We start from the raw sequence: 21,095 nt of genomic DNA on the forward strand, positions 1-21,095 counted from the left end.
GATATACAATTTATAAGTAAAGCAGTACACAATACTAGAAAATTTATTTTTATGAATAGGACTAATCAGTTTATACCAATAGCAAAGCATTCTACATTTCATATGAACATCTAGTGGATATCTTCCAAGTTCACCAAACATCATAGCATTTGGAGTTGATTTTTTTAGTTTGAAAACAATTTTATAAAAACGTAATTGAAGTTTAGTAGCAAGTTCGCAGGAACCAAAACCCCATACCTCACATCCATATAGTAAGATTGGAGCAATCATTTTATCGAACAGGTCAACTTGTATGTCCACAGGCAGTGACAATTGTCTACACGTACGCAAAAGAACAAACATTGCCCTTGAGGCACGATCATATAGATTCTTCTGTGCGACTGAAAATTTATTATTATAATTAATTTTAAGGCCCAAGTACATTACATTAAACACTACTTCGATTGAATTGCCATTATACGTAAACAATGGTTTATTTCTAATTTTACCTCTGGAAAAAACTATAACTTTCGTTTTGTTTACATTAATATTTAGACGCCATTTTAAACAGTATTCGTGCATTTTGTTCAGACATTCTTGCAGGTTTTTTTCAGACTCTGAGCAGATCACAGTATCATCCGCATACAGTAATAAAAACATTTGAAACAAAGCATTTACATCAGTATCTTCCATTCCTACCACAATAGCCTCCCTTGACATAGTTTGTAAACCATTACTGTTTTCCAACAGAAAAGGCTTTAGATCATTTAGAAATAGAGCAAAAAACAGCGGTGACAAGTTTTCCCCTTGTCTAACTCCACACAAACTGGGAAAATATCCAGAGCACTCACTATTAACTTTAACGCAAGACTTGGCATTTTCGTACATATTTCTTACAGTTTTTAAAAACTTCCCATTAACATCAGAACTAACTAATTTCTCCCATAAAAATGCACGGTGAACTTTATCAAACGCTTTTTCATAGTCTACAAATGCACAAAACAGTCGCTTCTTTTTGTTGAGAAAAAAACTTAATATACAATGCAAAGTAAAAACATGGTCTAGTGTTGAAAAACCTGTGCGGAAACCTGTTTGTTCTTGACCTAATTTATTATTACTCTCCAAAAAGTTTGATAACCTAGCATTTAAAATTGCACTGAAAAGTTTTCCGAAGCAACTGAGTATAGTAATTCCTCTATAATTTGTGGGGTCAGCTTGGGAGCCTTTATTTTTGTACAATGGAATAATTTCGCCTACAGCCCATTGTGTTGGAACCTTTCCTGACTGCAAAACAACATTAAACAACAATACATAAATATCAATCATTCGATCGTGTGACGCTTTTAAATACTCATTAATTATTTTATCTTGACCGCATGCCTTATTGTTTTTCAGCTTGTCTATACATTTGATAACTTCCTCCTTTGTAAAAGGCGCATTAAGAAATTCATTACTTGCTTCATTTAAAGGTTCATTACTATCATCCATTTCATTTTCATCACACTCTTGTAGTTTATTGAAATGTTCGAAAAACTCCGAACAAGTTGGATAGTTAGTGTTGGAATTATTTTTTTTATTTTTATTTTTATTTAGAAGATTCCAGTATGCTTTCGGGTCATTACTTTTTAACTTTCTCAAAGTTTTAACGAACTCATTATGATACAACTTGCATTCCTTTTTAATTGTCTTTTTGTATTCATTAAAAGCACTCTTTTTTTCATGTTCATTGAACGCATTTTTAAAGCGTCTTGCTTTATTTTTCGCATGTACAAATATTTTTCTTTTCTCTTTGCATATTGCACTAAACCATGGTTGTTGGAGTTTGAATTTCTTTGAACGTGGTTTTTTCGTAACTTTTTGTTCTTTAATTACACCGATTTTCTCAGCAGAACAATTTAGAATATCACAAATCTTATTAGTAACACTATCAACGTCATCTGTTGTCGTACTCTCACTTGTAGCTAGCATATCTTGTAATTTAGTTTCAACAGTATAAATATCATCCTCATTCAGATTAACTACAAAAGCTAACTTGGTCCCATTGTTATTATCCCATTTTGGTTTTGTGTACTTGTTACCCTTTTCTCTACTTTTAGACAGCAAATCTTCATTTTTGGTTTTTTTCACATCGTCTGCTAGGCAATCATTAGCGCGTACTTCATTCTGTTTTAATAAATGCAAAACAACAGGACTGTGTACGTCAGAATAAATTTCACAAAATTCCATCACAGAAAAATATTTAACTTTCGAGAACAGATCTTTTGACAAGATGCAATAATCAACAACGCTCTTATCCTTACATGTGCATTTACCAACCCCTGTATCATCACCAACTCTACCATAAGCAATAACTAAGCCAGTCATTTTACAAAAATCAATCAATTTAAAACCAAGGTTATTAGTATTATTATCCTGTGAGGCCCGCTCACCTATTAGAGTACCAACCTCATCAGAGTCAAACAAGTCATTATCAACAAAACCTTCTGAATGCTGATCATCTTCATACAACAGTTCACTCAGATGACCAGTGCGGGAATTTAAGTCTCCTAAGAGACAGACATAATCATTATCTACCCCAAACTGCATGTACACCTCTTCTAATTCAGCATAAACATCTTTATTATGGTAAGGTGATCCTTCTGGGGGAATATATAAAGCACAGAAAAGGGTGTCACGGCCAAGTATTTTCTTATCTAACTTAAAAAATAGCGCATTCTCACACATTTCTACATCCAAAAATCTATACCATATTTTCATCTCTTCTTTTATCTTATGTGACAGCTTTTTTTCTTCAAAAATAGTTATATTATTAGCAAACACTTCCCGTATTAAAACTAATACACCACCTGATTTTCTGCGAAATTTTCCTCTATTCTTATAAAATGCTATGTATCCTGGAATGTTAATCTCATCAACATCATCAAGTTTGCTCTCGCTAAAACAAATAATGTCATATTTAGCAATAAATTTTACAAATTCAGGAAATTTTAGCTTTGAAGTGATTCCACAGACATTAAGCGCTAAGCATGAGAGTATATCAGGGTTATCCTCAATACTATATTCAGTACTAAAGGAATCTCCAATCTCACTATTACCATTATGTACATCTATTTCAACAGTAGATTTGTTACATACATTCTCAACATCTAACGAGTCAAAGTGAACATCAACATCTGACATTACAATAACAATGCACAGCTCGAAAATATGGCCAAGAACAAATCTACGGTACTTCAAAGAAAGAAGAATAACAACATTCTTGTCCATTACGACTTGCAATTTACCGTGTGCGCTGTAAAATCTCCCTACCTTCAAAGCAGACGAAAAGCAGACATCTTCATTTTCTTCCAAGGGAGAAATCGTTCGTCATACAGTCTGGCAGGACCCAAACATACTTCTGCACGCTTTCTTTTCTTGTCATACGAGGGCTGTTCTGGAAGTCCTTAAAATCTCATATCAGCGCACAGCTCATCGTTAATTTGACCACGCCATTTTCTCGAAGGGTCCTTCCTAAGCTGTGACACACGTCAACATTCTGTAGAAATACCTTTCAAACATGTCGGCGCGAGTGTTTTTGCCGATACCCTAAATGACCCTCGTTTACTCTCGGACAGCAGCATCAAGGCTCTCGTAACGGTTTCCTCGGAGCTATTTCTTTAAATGTAAAAACAAGAAAACGTTAAACGGGGTATATTCAGGAAAATATAGTGAATGAAACATCAGGCAGACATCCACATTTGTAAGATATTCGATTGATTTCGAAGCTGCTTAAAACGGGACATTTCAATGAAGTAGCATCAATCCTCAAGTACCCGTGTTTGGCGCCAAACTTTAAACACCACGGGCAGGCAATGATGCATGTACTGCTCTAAGGTAACCCATAGACCAAATAGCCTGGACCGCCAACTCGTCACGTGACCCTTCGAGGTTACGACTCTCGACTTTCAGGGGCGCGTCGCGTCCGGTTTGAAAGGCCAGCGATTCGAAGACAGTGAAAAGAAAGCACGCTCCAGTTATTTGTGACAATGGGAGGTGACAATGAACTGGATTTTCCAAAACTCCAAACTAAACTTAACAAAACTCATCGAAAAACATGTTCCATATGCACTTTTGCTGAGTTTATTTTAGCATTTTCAGAACTTACCTCGGCAACTTCGTCCATGTTTACAATCGACACCGGATATCACGTCCCCCTGATTTCTGAAAGGCCATGTAAGCGTAGGTTCCTAAATGCGAGAGGCGGTACCTCGTAATAGAGAGAAAGAGCGGAGAGAGAGCTAATTGTGGCGATGTGTCCTTATTTTCAAAAAAATATGACCACCTTCTTTACACCCCCGGTATAGGGGTGTGTATAGGTTTCGCTCGATGTGTTTGTGTGTTTGTGTTCGCACATAGATCTCAAGAATGAACGGACCGATCGTCACCAAACTTGGTGAACAGGTTCTATACATTACTGAGACGGTCCTTACAAAAATTGAGACCAGTCAAACACACGGTTAGGGAGTTATTGGTGGATTAAGATTCTACAAGGACTTAGAGAGAAACATATTCATGGTCAAAGGGAAATAACCTTCTCAGTTGGTGGCAGTGAGAATGGGTGCAGTGAGAATGGTTATTTCCCTTTGACCAACGGGGGTGTTTTTCCTACCTCGAAGGAATTTCTTGTTTTGCCAGTGTTCCGAGATCGGGGTCAGATTGATAGACCCAAGTCCCCATTGCATGTGACAACCTTCACAAAATCCTGACACTCTCTATAGTAACAATTGGAGAACATTTGTATGCACATTTCGAGACATACCCCTTTTGTACACCAGAAAGAGCACAGGCACCAACTGTCTGCAACGCTTGTGTACCCGTAAAGGCTTTTGCCAGATCACTTCGATGGGTGCCGATTCAATTATCTATGTGTCTTTCACCTCCGTGTGTGTGATTCGTGCATCATCTCTCTTCAACTTTTCAACTGCAGCAACGTGTGTTGCAGTAACAGCATTCAACTGTTGGTCTGGGTGGGTGTCATCTTTGAAGACGTGTCTACCCGATTTAAATTCATTGTACCAGTTGTAAGTACTCGTTTTGGAAGGAGCGTTCTTCCCCCCAAATTCACACAATATACAGTAGGTGTGAGAAACAAAACAATCCTTTCAGAGATACATCATTGTTGTGAACTCCCTTTTTTGGAGCTCCATGACAGGCAAGTAAACGACCGCAGAACACAGAACTAGGAAATGACACTGATTGAAATACGAGAGATATTCGATGACGAAAGTATAAATGACGTCATGTGGTCACACCTGTCTCGAGAACCTAAGCGTCGCTATAATGTAAGGGCGCTGGTTCTGTGCGACGCTTAGGTTCTCGAGATAGGTGTGACCACATGACGTCATTCAATCGGCGATCGCTACCGCGCCAAACAGGCTCGTCACTTTCGCTGCCTTTTGCACTAGCGGCGGACTACGTTCAGTTTCATTCTGTGAGTTCCACAGCTTGACTAAATGTAGTAATTTCGCCTTACGCGACTTGTTTTTTAATGGGTTTAGAAGAACTGCTCCTAATTTACATAGCACTCCGGCCCTGTTCTTTTTTTCGTCACACCCAAAACCGTTATTTGTTATTACCAGCGCCCTTCCATTAGGCCTCTCTTTGTTTTTGGATTTGGAGTTTTAAAGCCAACCGAGACACATCTGTCATCTTTTACGTCATTCCCATTCTAAAAACACGTCAAGACACGATTCCGCGCTGCGTAACACTAACACGCAAACACCGTGTTCCATTGCTTTAGTTTCCCACCACCCGCGCGGGAACAGAACTTGACATGCGACAAACAACACACTGTGACACACAGTGACACACGCCAACACGGCGATGTTGTTTAGATGTCTGTGTCGGAGTGGTGGGTCGGCTTAGAACGTTCAGATCCAAGAAGGCTTAGTCTGGACGATCAAGATATCAAGCCATGCCTGTGAAAAAGGTAACGCCAGATAAGCTTTATGGATGGAATCATCTGCCGACAGCACCGCCACGAAACAGATACCCATGCACAGGAAAGGGAGTGAGTTTGTTGCTGGTTAGATCTGCTAGTATTGAGACACATTTGAAGACCCGCACAGAAAGACTGACCAGACAGACAGACACGTATGCACCACGTAAACGTACACACGCACGCGCGCGCGTGCAAACGGACACACTGACACACACACACATACACACACAAACAAACACACACACACACACACACACACACACACACACACACACACACATCGTATGTCCACCAAAGACAGTGAAACATATCCATGGATATCATTTGTAAAACAATTGTTACAAGTCATTGGATTAGATCATGTGTGGAAAAATCAGTTTACTTTTAATGTGAAAAGGTTAAAATATGTTATATGTCAAAAGTTGGAACTCCAATATATACAATTCTGGAAAGGTCAAATAAGAAGTTCCCAAAATGTTAAATTTTTATCAAATAATAGTAACAAATTATAAAACGGAACCATATCTGTTATGCACAAAACAAAGAAAATATAAACAGTCGTTGGGTAAACTAAGAATAAGTGCCCACGACCTGAAAATTGAAACTGGTAGATACAGCAATACACCTAGGGAAAATAGATTATGTGAAACATGTGGAGTAATAGAAGATGAAATACATTTTCTAGATAACTGCATAGACAACAACCAATTACAAAAATCTTTCATGAGTGAAATTAATCGACCTATATATTCATATGATGTATCAAGTCAACTTTTGCAAGTAGACAATGTACAAACTAAATTGGGAGAATTTGTATATATAATTGCTTCCAAAAAAAGAAACTATGAAATCATTTGGTTATTTATCTTCCCGTGTCTTATAGTTATAAATACTACGTTTCAATTTTATTCGTATTTAATTATTCGTATTCGTATTCATACACACACAAACACACACACACACACACACACACACACACACACATGCGCGCGCGCGCGCGGCGTGAGCAAACAGAGAAACACACACACGAACACACACATAAACACGCGCCTGACTGAGCAAACAGAAACACACACACACTGACACACACAAACACACACACACACACACACACACACACACACACACACACACACACACACACACACACACACACACACACAAAACATTGATACACAAGTCGACATGGAGATATTATAATACACATAGGCTCATAGTTGCTGACAACGTGCGCACACACACACACGTGCATTCTGAAATTGCTCTGAATGCAACGTGGGCGGAGGGGCGAAGTGACGGGGTGTTTGTCAAAGGAAAACAAGTCGCGTAAGGCGAAAATACAACATTTAGTCAATTAGCTGTCGAACTCACAGAATGAAACTGAACGCAATGCAACGCAGCAAGACCGTATACTCGTAGCATCGTCAGTCCACCGCTCACGGCAAAGGCAGTGAAATTGACAAGAAGAGCGGGGGAGTAGTTGCGCTGAGAAGGATAGCACGCTCTTCTGTACCTCTCTTTGTTTTAACTTTCTGAGCGTGTTTTTAATCCAAACATATCATATCTATATGTTTTCGAAATCAGGAGCCGACAAGGAATAAGATGAAAGTGTTTTTGAATTGATTTCGAAAATGTAATTTTGATAATAATTTTTATATATTTAATTTTTAGAGCTTGTTTTTAATCCAAATATAACATATTTATATGTTTTTGGAATCAGCAAATGATGGAGAATAAGATGAACGTAAATTTGGATCGTTTTATAAAAAAAATATTTTTTTTACAATTTTCAGATTTTTAATGACCAAAGTCATTATTTAATTTTTAAGCCACCAAGGTGAAATGCAATACCGAATTCCGGGCGTCGTCGAACATTACTTGACCAAAATTTCAACCAATTTGGTTGAAAAATGAGGGCGTGACAGTGCCGCCTCAACTTTCACGAAAAGCCGGATATGACGTCATCAAGGACATTTATCAAAAAAATGAAAAAAACGTCTGGGGATTTCATACCCAGGAACTCTCATGTCAAATTTCATAAAGATCGGTCCAGTAGTTTAGTCTGAATCGCTCTACACACACACACAGACACACACACACACACACACACACACGCACGCACGCACATACACCACGACCCTCGTCTCGATTCCCCCTCTATGTTAAAACATTTAGTCAAAACTTGACTAAATGTAAAAACCACCCAAGCATTTCATCATAGTAACGTATTTGATAATCATAGACCAGTTCTAAGCGTGGAAAGCATGTTTACAGAACGCCGAACAGGATTCCGCCACACCGACGTCACCGTTACCAGTCAGAGTCAACATCAAGACCGCGGGAAGTAAAGAAAACAGTCATTTTCCAACACACGATTTTCATCTCATACGTAAGTATACAAAGTTTTAAAACTAAGTCTACTTATCATAGATGATTCCGAAATTAATTGACATTGTGGAGTGGATATTGCACAAAATGCAGATCAGAGGTTATCTTTTTCACACTAGCGCCTATGACGTCTTGACACAATTCAAGTTATCAATACATACATATGTACATGTCAATAATTATTTGTCTCAGTCGTTATTTTTATAGGGCACAACTCTTTCACACTTACAATAACCCAGAAATAGGCATTCTGCATGTACATCGTCGGCTAATACCAGGGCCGGACCAAATGAGTTGTAAGGGGGGGGTTCCTCCTTTTTTTGGGGGGCAAATCAGCGAAGTGGCGAAGCCACAAGCGCGCGCCTGCTGGGGTCCGGGGGCATGCTCCCCCGGAACATTTTTGTAAAACGGTTAAAATCTGTGCAATCTGGTGCATTCTGGGCCTTATTTTGAGGGTTAAGGCCTGTCAGTGTGAGTTGGTGTGTGTGTGTGTGTGTGTGTGTGGGGGGGGGGGGGTACCTTTTTCTCATCGGATTTCACATTGAATAAAATTTGTTAGAGACACACACACAATTTATTTAAAAAAACACACACAAAAAACAAACCACTCAAAGCAAGGTACATGCTTTTTCCAGGGGTGGGGTTCCGGAAGGGGAAAGACCCTGACTTTAAACTTTCATTTCTATGTGTGAATACAGATTTTGATTTGTAGCTTACGTGAAAGCAACATAATTCCCATTCAGTTTACCTCTTTTTAATGGAAATGTGTTTTATCTCTTAAGTTTATTCTTTTGAGTATGTCTTCCAATAGGTGTCTTTGATTGAAGGCCCTTAAACTTTCATTTCTGCGTGAAAATACAGATTCGGTCTTCTTCTCCGTTTAAGTTGGGTAAAGAAATGATCCAACCGCCAGTGCTTGTCATCTATAATTACACTGATTAATAAATGCATAACTAAAATATCAACAGAGTAAAATGAAAATCATAATTTGCGTCGAAATTATGGGCCACACACAATCCGAGCCAACCTCTTCACAAAACTAACTTATACGGACCGAGTCAAATACATTGCGTCAAAGTTTTTGGAAAACACTTTTTGTTTTTATGCGTTTATTGAAACAAAAATGGATAACTAATGTGGGAACATCCTGAGAAAAAAAACAAAGAAAATAAAGTGAACTAATAATTGCTCCTGCATATTGGATAAAGTAATAAAATAACTAGTCGGAGAATGATGTGGATCGGTGGAACGCGCAAGGGACATAATTAGTCTGTTCCACCGACTCAACTTTGTATTGCCACGTTTGTCTCCTCTGAAAGCTGTCACATGCTTTTTTCTTGGTTGTCGGGTGCAGGTGCACCGTAGTAAGTGCCAATGGTCACTCTTGTGTGAAAAAGTCGCGAAAGGATGTTAAAGTTGTCGTCTGCACCTTGCAATGTTGCTGTTAAATATGCCCGAAACTGACTTGGAAATAGCACATGGCATCGACAGAAGAGTAAGCTTACAGTCTGTTTCACAAATGGCCTTCACTCAGTCAGTACTGATTGGCAGCCGGTTAATTAGTTGGCAATAGGTAGGCCGAAGTGAAGTTCAACTGACACGCATTCTAGGATCCAACCGGTGACTCGGTGCTTGCAAAATCAGCGTATGAAACCAGCGTTCCATTCGGCTTGTTTGATATCGTATATAACTTCACTCTGAAAAAACAAAACAAAAACGATCGACCTTAGGTACATTACATTCATGGGTTCAAATTCGTTCAACAACAAAAAAAGGTATTCAGTTTATCTTAGAAATTTGCTTCGTCACGGTCGCAACTGATGAATAGTCCGCCTTCCCTTCTCGGTGCACGTTTTGGAAGGCCGAATCGAATCACGGGGAAGGGGACTCGGAGAGAGAGAGAGAGAGAGAGAGAGAGAGAGAAGACGATCTCGAGACTGCGAGAGACACTGAGAGAGAGACACACACGGCACACATACCGTGACACACACACACACTGCGGACACACACACACACACACACACACACACACACACACACACACACACACACACACACACACACACACACACACTGCGGACACACACACACACACACACACACACACATCAAATCAAATCAAATTTTATTTTACGAGGGTTGAGGGCCCCAAAGGGGGGGTATCATCACGATCACGGGAAGGGAAATTTTAGCTTTCACGATCACAGTTACCTTGATTTTTGTTTTCACGATCACGAACACCTTGACGAATAGAGGATCATAGAGTGATACAGCTGTGAAAAATGTACGTTGAAAATAAAATGCTTTGCAATAATGCCCATCACGATCACGAAAACAAATGACGATCACGATCACGAGACTTGATTTTTTGGTCATCACGGATCACGGGCAAAGTCCCATCACGATCACAGAAATGGAAATTTCGGCAATCACGGTCACAGAAAGGTCAAAAATCGCCAATCACGATCACGATTTTAAACCCTTTGGGGCCCTCAGGGTTGTGGCATAACATAATTATGAGCAATACAGACGAGGTTTTTTTCAACCAGCCCTGGCCCAGAGAGGGACTACTCTAATCACATTTTTCACCGACATTCACTTAAAAAAGGGAGAAAAAGAAGTAGAAGAAGAAGGAAAAAAAACTGAAAAAAGAAATATGTACACATTTCAGGCTTTGCACGAACTACTAAACGTCATGTCAATAGTGGAAAATTACTGAACATCCATGCTTGAGCAAATATTTTACCAAAGCAGTTTATATATGAATATATATATATTATATATATACTATAATGAAACACTGATGCTGTGGAACTCTCTCTCTCTCTCTCTCTCTCTCTCTCTCTCTCTCTCTCTCTCTCTCTCTCTCGGCTCTCTCGATCTCTCTCTTCACACACACACACTGACACACACACTGGCACACAGACCGTGACATCCAGACCGTGCCATGTTTGATAACACAGACGTTCATTGCCACTGACGTGAGCGGAGTAATGTAAACACATAGGCCTACACACCTTGTTCGCTAATAAAATTTCAACATCATGTAAGACATGTAAGTTTTGATGACTCAGCGATTTTGTTTTTAGGCAAAGCGACCCAAAGGTGTTAGCAAACTGCTGGTACACCTACATTCGCTCTCACATTTGTTCAACACTTCTGAGTTGGATCTGTGCGCTCGGTGTGTTCTAGAAAGTGAAAATAATTTTGTTAAGACCGAAAAAGGAGTCCAAAACACGGACGCTTTATATTTCGTGATATCCCATTACCCCTTTTCGCTAAAATCGACTGTTCCAGACTGTATCATCCCCGGCGGCATAGAATCGACTGCTCTCGGGGGTTTCTGTCCTTATCGCGCTGGTAGCGGAAGAAGTATGGCGGACGAAATCCCAGTCATCCCCAAAGTGAATGTTTTGGTAGTCCGAACAGGGAACATAGTCAACTGGAACCGACTGAAGAGAAAGCCGAACCTCACTCCAACTGCAGAGGTATGTGTACAGTGTCTGTCGAGGAAATATTTGCTGTATTATTGCGATCGATTGCACGGTTGCCAACGTGCTGCGTTACGTCGTAGTACTTATGTCCAAATCTTGTGTTTACATTTTGAACTTTGCACCAAAATAGTTTTGGCATGTGAGTTTTTGTGTGAAACATTGAAAGGTAGCAGAATTTTATGCATGCATTAGTTTTGTCAATATAATTCAACAATAGTGTTCCAAATTCAAGGTACCAGACTTTGCAGATGGAGAGATCCATGGCAGTCGAATGACGTCTCGCAACATGCGCGGTCGTCCTTGGCGATCAAGAAAGCCGCGGGCGCAGACGACACTTCCAGACCGCCAATATTTTTTGTGCGCATCACGTGCTCCACATAAATCGGCCGGAAACGAAGCAATTGCGGGGAAACCTGGATAAGTAAAACAGTTCTGAGACATCCTGCTTGCTGCCGCGCGTGCAGAGAAAATGTTCCCTCCTTATCTTCACCGCGCTGGCAGCAAAACCCCTCACGCGAAGGTGTTTTCAGACAGGCCAGACACAGGTTGTTCTGGAGGTGAATATGGCCATGGCTGGAGGTCCGGCGAGCCGGTTCCCGAGCCTGGGGATCGACTCAAGCACCGGCAAGTCGGAGCTCGAGCCCCCATGCTCAGGAACTGGCACTCACACGGCTGCTCACCCTGTAAATCATTATTTGTGTTTGTGTAGGAGTTTCTAATCGCTCTTTAATTCAAAGAACTGTGGAGAAAGATTGATAAGGATCAGTGTTGGATTAAGAAAGACGTGTATTTCGGCAACAGCGTGGTCACTGATGAGCGACTGACCGTAGCGAGAGTGCGGTTTGTTCGCAGGTGTCAGCGAGATTGTGTCGAAGTATCTCGATGCAAAGTAGATCTTTTGCCATAAATAAAACATGTTTTTAGTTTGTTTCCATGTTAAGTATTTATTTACTGCATTTTGTTTTAACCAGAGATAGTGTCATCGGGACCAGCGACACACGTTGCTTGGTTCGCGGACGAATTCAGTGATCCGGACAATGCCGAATCACTGAGTGGCTCGTAAGCTGCTTTGCTGTTGCGATCTCAGTTCGATCACCGAAATGCTTGGAATTAAGAATAGAGCAAAGGAAAGTTAAGAGGGAGGGGGGGGGGGGGGGGGGGAAGAAGAAGTTAAACAGATTATCTTTTTAAATAAAATACACGTATAAAAATGCAACCTCATGATTTCTAGCGCATTTCACTAACGACTGAGCTAAGATGGCAAGCTAACTGATAGGTGATAAATAGGAAGGTCTATTTTGTGAGATATACTGGTGACTGCCGGTTCCCGAGCCTAGGGGCTCCAGATCCGTCTCGCCGATATATTATTGTCACATCATAATCTTGCACAGACTGTCGTACTTCAACAAAACCGAAAAGAGATTTCAGGCATACCTTAAAGATGTAATGCATAAATTCTATTAGCTGTTCAGATATACTGTATCAGCATACATTCTATTAGCTGTTCAGATACTGTATCAGCATACATTTATCAGTGAAAGGGGAAGAAGAGTGCTCATACGTACCTAAGTTTTAAAGGGAAATTGCTGTGCTTAAAATTGTTGTGTGTTTTAATTTCAAACAGCTGGGACATTTTGTGACTGTCGGGTAGAGTGTCGTCCACATGTTAACAGTTGTTGAAAGCGTTTCCTTTCGATTTAAACTCTACATACAAGTGATACGGGTACTCACTGGTTTGTTATGTTGTCTCACTCTTTTCCAGGTTACAGAATGTGTGACAGCTACTGTCAAGAAAACTATAGATGCCGCCAACAAAACAGAACTTCAGGTAGGTGATACATGTAGCCAGTGTGTTTGTGTATGTGTGCATATGTGCATGTAGGCTAATCAGTGGCAAGTGGACACTGGAAACTCTAGTGACATAGGCCAACAGCCCCTGTCACTGGGGTGAGACTTAAGTCAACTCTGTGCCAAACGTCATCTTACTTCTTTTCTTCTTCTTCATTCGTGGGCTGAAACTCCCACGTTCACTCATGTTTTTGCACAAGTGGAATTTTACGTGTATGACCGTTTTTACCCCGTCATTCAGCCAGCCATGCAACTTTTTTTTTTAAGCATGCTAGGTATTTTTGTGTTTCTATAAGTCCAGGCATGGGAATTGTCCGCCGAAAGGTAAATTTCTGCCAAAAAAGCAAAAGTGTCCGTCGAAAAAAATAAACGGTGGAGGCAAAAATGGTTCTAAAAACTGAATTTAATGGCAAACTTGGAGCTCAGATGACACCAAATTGCACCATTTGGGTTCTTTGGACAAAAAACACAATTCCGGGGGGGCATGCCCCCGGACCCCCCTAATAAGGCTAGGCGCTTCGCGCTGTTGACTTTGCTATTACTTACAGATTTTCAGCCTTTTTTAATTTTTTCAATTCCCATGCCTGATAACCCACCAAACTCTGACCTTTGGTCTTGTGCAATGGGGGATAAGGCACTTTTGCAGGTCTGCACATAAGTTGACCTGGGAGATCGGAAAAATCTCCACATTTAACCTACCAGGCGGCCGCGGCTGGGATTCAAACTCATTACCTTCCGATTAGGAGGCCGATGTCTTATACACTATGCCACTGCGCCCGTCAAATGTCATCTTACAACAATGAAGGCTTCTGCAGAGAAAAAGGGTGTTAGATAAAGGCTCATCAGTGTAAATGTGTGTGTCACTGTCAGAGATGGGCACCATAGAAGCTGCTATGAAGCAAAGTTTGTCAAACGTGTTAAACAGATGTTGCATCATGGGAGACATCTGCTAGAGCTTGACCTTTTCGCTAACTGTTCTGTCACAGAATCCACTTACGGTCTAAAAAAAAAACCAAGTCGCGTAAGGCGAAAATACAACATTTAGTCAAGCTCAGTCGAACTCACAGAATGAAACTGAACGCATTGCATTTTTTCCGCAAGACCGTACACTCCTAGCATCGTCTGTCCACCGCTCGTGGCAAAGGCAGTAAAATTAACAATCCAGAAAAGCGCGGTAGCGGTTGCGCTGAGGAGGATAGCACGCTTTTCTATATCTCTATTCTTTTTAACTCTCTGAACCTGTTTTTAATTCAAACATATCATATCTATATGTTTTTGGAATCAGGAACGGACAAGGAATAAGATGAAATTGTTTTTAAATCGATTTTGGAAATTTAATCATAATTTTTATATTTTTAATTTTCAGAGCTTGTTTTTAATCTGAATATAACATATCTATATGTTTTTGGAATCAGAAAATGATGAAGAATACGATAAACGTAATTTTGGATCGTTTTATAAAACAATAATTTTAATTACAATTTTCAGATTTTTAATGACCAAAGTCATCAATTAATTTTTAAGCCTCCAAGCTGAAATGCAAAACCAAAGTCTGGCCTTCGTCGAAGATTGGTTGGCCAAAATTTCAATCAATTTGATTGAAAAATGAGTGTGTGACAGTGCCGCCTCAACTTTTACAAAATGCCGGATATGACGTCATCAAAGACATTCATCAAAAAACTGAAAACTGAAAACACGCCTGGGGATATCATACCCAGGAACTCTCATGAAAAATTTCATAAAGATCGGTCCAGTAGTTTACTCTGAATCGCTCTATACACACACACACACACACACACACACACACACACACACACACACACATACATACACCACGACCCTCGTCTCCCCCCTCTATGTTAAAACATTTAGTCAAAACTTGACTAAATGTAACAAGTCACGTAAGGCGATATTACTACATTTAGTCAAGCTGTCGAACTCACGGAATGAAACTGAACGCACTGTATTTTTTTCCCCAAGACAGTACAGCTTCGTCAATCCCCGCGAGAAGGAAATCGCTCACCTCCCACGTGCAAAACGCAGTGATGTGCACACGCCAGAATAGTGCGGTAGCGTATTGTGCTAAACAGGAAAGCGCGCCTTTTTGTATTCGTGTTAACTTTCTGAGCTTGTTTTGAATACAACCTATCATATCTATATGTTTTTGGAATCAGGAAACGATAAAGAATAAGATGAAATCATTTTTGGATCGATTTCTTAAATTTTAATCGTAAGACTAATTAATCTATTTTCGTTAATTGTGATCACATTTTGAGAGTAAACATGACATATGTATATATTTTTAGATTCAGAATGTCATGAAGAATACGATGCAATCAATTTTAAATCTGTTTGCGAAAAATCGATTTTAATGACAACTTTAATGAGCAAACTCATTAATTAATTTGTAAGCCTCCAAGCTGAAATGCAATACCAAAGTCCGGGCGTCGTCGAAGATTACTTGACCAAAATTTCAACCAATTTGGTTTAAAAATGAGAGCGTGACAGTGCCGCCTCAAATTTCACGAAAAGCCGGATATGACGTCATCAAAGACATTTATCAACAAAATGGAAAAAAACGTCTGGGGATATCATCCCCAGGAACTCCCATGTAAAATTTCATGAAGATCGGTCTAGTAGTTTTCTCTAAATCGCTCTACACACACACACACACACACACACACACACACACACACACACACACACACACACACACACACACACACACATACATGTACACACCACACCCTCGTCTCGATTCCCCTCTACGTTAAAACATTTAGTCAAAACTTGACTAAATGTAAAAAGCAACCTTTTTGAGACAACAACATTATCATCTGGGGAGATAATTTGCTGTGGGGGTGCCCACCCCTGTGTATTGGAGTGCGCAATCACACACACACACACACACACACACAGACACACACACACACAGACACACGCACACACACACACACACACACACACAATACAGTGGAACCCCCCTTTTAAGACCCCCCACATTTACTATTACCTCCTTTTTAAGACCAGGGGTCGACACTAACTTATTTGGCCTGGGGCCACACTGGCCCCAGAGATGGAAATTGCTGGGGCGGAAAAAAAAATCTGGGGCCCACTCTCAGTATTCACGTGCGGCAATGCATTGTCTGTTTTTCTTCATCGTACTGAAGCCAGGGAAATTCTTTCAACCATTTGACATTGAAATTACGACAGCGCTTCGCGCTTTTGGCTGCATCGGTTTCCTTTTTTCGTTTCTCTCCACCCTGTTCTTCATCTTCATTGCCATGTCTTTTTACACCAGGGATGTGTCGCCACATTTTGCGTTTGGCATTTGAAGGCGATACTTATCTCTCACGCTAAAGAGCGCAATCTGGGAGTTATTTCCCTTACGACATTGTCCTTCGACGATTTGAATGTGTTTTTTTCTTGACTGCGGCATTGATCGTAACGCAAATTTCAGTGACGACTTTGACTGGCGATTTTTAGTGATTGGCTCTGCTGGCATTAGAATTTTCGGTTTGTCATTGTTGGAATTTATCCTGGGGCGGAGTGGGCCCCAAGCTTCGGCAATGTTTGGGGCGGAACACAAAACTCTGGGGCGTTCCGCCCCCCGCCCCCGCTAGTGTCGAACCCTGAAGACCCTCCTTTCTCAGATGTTTTCTTCATAACCTCTGTAAATTAACCTCAATTTTAAGACTCCCCCTTTTTAAGACCTGATTTTTCTCATAATATAGTTTAAAAAGTCATTAAAGGAGGATTCGGCTGTAACATTAGAAAAGAGGACTTTGATTCAGATTGGATATCACAAATGTGTTTCTAGAAATAGAATGAATTATCTGTGTGCAAATGTTTTTGACTTATCAGAATCAAAACCAGGAATTGACATTATGTGGCTGAATGTTTCATGTAGTATGACTGATTGTTTCATGTGTTGTGAATGGTCCATGTTTCATATATGGTATGTCTGGATGTTTAATGAAGTATGACTGGATGTTTTTTGTGGTATTACTGGATGGTTCATGTGGTATGTCTGGATGTTTCATATGGTATGACTGGATGTTTAATGAAGTAAGACTGGATGTTTGATGGGGTATGACTGGATGTTTCATGTGGTATGACTGGATGTTTTATGAAGTAAGACTGGATGTTTTATGGGGTATGACTGGATGTTTTATGGGGTATGACTGGATGTTTTATGAGGTATGACTGGATGTTTCAGGTGGTATGACTGGATGTTTCATGTGGTATGACTGGCTGTTTTATGTGGTATGACTGGATGGTTCATGTGGTATGACTGGATGGTTGATACGGTATGACTGGATATTTCATGTGGTATGACTGGATATTTCATGTGGTATGACTAGATATTTCATGTGGTATGACTGGTATGTCTGGATGAGGTATGACTGGATGGTTCATATGCATGGGTGGGATTCTGCTGGTATATACCAGAAATCCGGATTCGATTATGGCCTTTTTTTTCTTCTCTTTACATTTAGTCAAGTAATGACTAAATGTTTTAACGTAGAGGGGGGAATCGAGACGAGGGTGTGGTGTATGTGTGTGTGTGTGTGTGTGTGTGTGTGCGTGTGTGTAGAGCGATTCAGACCAAACTACTGGACCGATCTTTATGAAATTTGACATGAGAGTTTCTGGGAATGATATCCCCGAACGTTTTTTTCCTTTTTTTGATAAATACCTTTGATGACGTCATATCCGGCTTTTTGTAAAAGTTGAGGCGGCACTGTCACGCCCTCATTTTTCAATCAAATTGATTGAAATTTTGGCCAAGCAATCTTCGACGAAGCCCGGACTTCGGTATTGCATTTCAGCTTGGTGGCTTAAAAATTAATTAATGACTTTGATCATTAAAAATCTGAAAATTGTAATTTTTTTTATTTTTTTCTAAAACGATCCAAATTTACGTTCATCTTATTTTTCATCATTTTCTAATTCCAAAAACATATAAATATGTTATATTTGGATTAAAAACAAGCTCTGAAAATTAAATATATAAAAATTATTTTCAAAATTAAATTGTCGAAATCAATTTAAAAACACTTTCATCTTATTCCTTGTTGGGTCCTGATTCCAAAAACATATAGATATGATATGTTTGGATTAAAAACACGCTCAGAAAGTTAAAACGAAGAGAGGTACAGAAAAGCGTGCTATCCTTCTTAGCGCAACTACTACCCCGCTCTTCTTGTCAATTTCACTGCCTTTGCCATGAGCGGTGGACTGACGATGCTACGAGTATACGGTCTTGCTGCGTTGCATTGCGTTCCGTTTCATTCTGTGAGTTCGACAGCTACTTGACTAAATGTTGTATTTTCGCCTTACGCGACTTGTTTTTGTTTTGTTTTGTTGTTTTGGTGCAGTTCAGGATTCATGACATTTTTCAGTCCCACCCATGCATATGGTATGTCTGGATGTTTCATGTGGAATGTCTGGATGTTTCATGTGGTATGTCTGAATGTTTCATGTGGTATGTCTGGATGTTTCATGTGGTATGTCTGGATGTTTCATGTGGTATGTCTGGATGTTTCATGTGGTATGTCTGGATGTTTCATGTGGTATGACTGGATGTTTCATGTGGTATGTCTGGATGTTTCATGTGGTATGTCTGGATGTTTCATGTGGAATGTCTGGATGTTTCATGTGGTATGTCTGGATGGTTCATGTGGTATGACTGGATGTTTCATGTGGTATGTCTGGATGTTTCATGTGGTATGTCTGGATGTTTCATGTGGTATGTCTGGATGTTTCATGTGGAATGTCTGAATGTTTCATGTGGTATGTCTGGATGTTTCATGTGGTATGACTGGATGTTTCATGTGGTATGTCTGGATGGTTCATGTGGTATGTCTGGATGTTTCATGTGGTATGTCTGGATGTTTCATGTGGTATGACTGGATGTTTCATATGGTATGATTGGATGTTTCATATGGTATGTCTGGATGTTTCATGTGGTATGACTGGATGTTTCATATGGTATGAATGGATGTTTCATGTGGTATGACTGGATGTTTCATATGGTATGAATGGATGTTTCATGTGGCATGACAGGATGTTTCATATAGTATGAATGGATGTTGCATGTGGTATGACTGGATGTTTCATATGGTATGAATGGATGTTTCATGTGGTATGACTGGATGTTTCATATAGTATGAATAGATGTTTCATGTGGCATGACTGGATGTTTCATATAGTATGAATGGATGTTTCATGTGGCATGACTGGATGTTTCATATAGTATGAATGGATGTTTCATGTGGTATGACTGGATGTTTCATATAGTATGAATGGATGTTTCATGTGGCATGACTGGATGTTTCATATAGTATGAATGGATGTTTCATGTGGCATGACTGGATGTTTCATATAGTATAGTATGAATGGATGTTTCATGTGGTATGACTGGATGTTTCATATAGTATTCAATGGATGTTTCATGTGGTATGACTGGATGTTTCATATAGTATGAATGGATGTTTCATGTGGTATGACTGGATGTTTCATATGGTATGAATGGATGTTTCATGTGGCATGACAGGATGTTTCATATAGTATGAATGGATGTTGCATGTGGTATGACTGGATGTTTCATATGGTATGAATGGATGTTTCATGTGGTATGACTGGATGTTTCATATAGTATGAATGGATGTTTCATGTGGCATGACTGGATGTTTCATATAGTATGAATGGATGTTTCATGTGGCATGACTGGATGTTTCATATAGTATGAATGGATGTTTCATGTGGCATGACTGGATGTTTCATATAGTATAGTATGAATGGATGTTTCATGTGGTATGACTGGATGTTTCATATAGTATGAATGGATGTTTCATGTGGCATGACTGGATGTTTCATATAGTATAGTATGAATGGATGTTTCATGTGGTATGACTGGATGTTTCATATAGTATGAATGGATGTTTCATTTGGCATGACTGGATGTTTCAGTACGTGAAGGAGTTGTCTTGTGTGGACAAGGAAGTACCAAAGCCCTTTCATGAATATGAACGCGGAGAACTCAAGGTCATCATCAAGCTCTGCGTTTGTTCTGCCGATCAGCCACCGGAAATTGTTCTCGAGGCTATTGAGAAAGGTAGGATTCTGTGATGTGTTGTTCCGGGGAGGGGGGGGGAAGGGGGCAATTAGCCAAGAACCGTTTGTCCCCGTACATAAGTTTTTCTCAGTTCCTTTGGCAGAGAAAGCCTTTGGTTTTGTGTGGGGGGTAAAACAGTGAAATATTTACATACATTACATGTTCTGTTTTGCAGTGATAAAAATGCAGTGTTCCTACCTATTCATTGTGACAACTGCATCTCTTCAAAAGTAAGATGCATTTTAGAACCTCTGTTGTCAGATCATGCAGCATAAACCAACGCATG

At 39.9% G+C, this 21,095-nt stretch overlaps 1 protein-coding gene and 1 long non-coding RNA gene across 2 annotated transcripts in view; both read left to right on the forward strand.

The window, feature by feature from the left end:
* Positions 1-21,095, forward strand: part of LOC138948550 (uncharacterized) — a 338,312-nt gene that overhangs the window by 55,235 nt on the left and 261,982 nt on the right. The gene's annotated exons all lie outside the window — the stretch shown is intronic.
* The window catches only part of LOC138948515 (glutamate--cysteine ligase regulatory subunit-like), a 28,718-nt gene continuing 13,345 nt past the window's right edge, over positions 5,723-21,095 (forward strand). Inside the window, exons 1-5 of the mRNA XM_070320067.1 lie at positions 5,723-6,028; positions 8,234-8,348; positions 11,645-11,835; positions 13,604-13,669; positions 20,665-20,809. Coding sequence (XP_070176168.1) covers positions 5,933-6,028; positions 8,234-8,348; positions 11,645-11,835; positions 13,604-13,669; positions 20,665-20,809 — 613 coding nt within the window. The 5' untranslated portion in view covers positions 5,723-5,932. The remainder of the gene's footprint in view (positions 6,029-8,233; positions 8,349-11,644; positions 11,836-13,603; positions 13,670-20,664; positions 20,810-21,095) is intronic.

This window comes from Littorina saxatilis, linkage group LG15, assembly GCF_037325665.1.
Source record: "Littorina saxatilis isolate snail1 linkage group LG15, US_GU_Lsax_2.0, whole genome shotgun sequence".
Lineage (NCBI taxonomy): Eukaryota > Metazoa > Mollusca > Gastropoda > Littorinimorpha > Littorinidae > Littorina > Littorina saxatilis.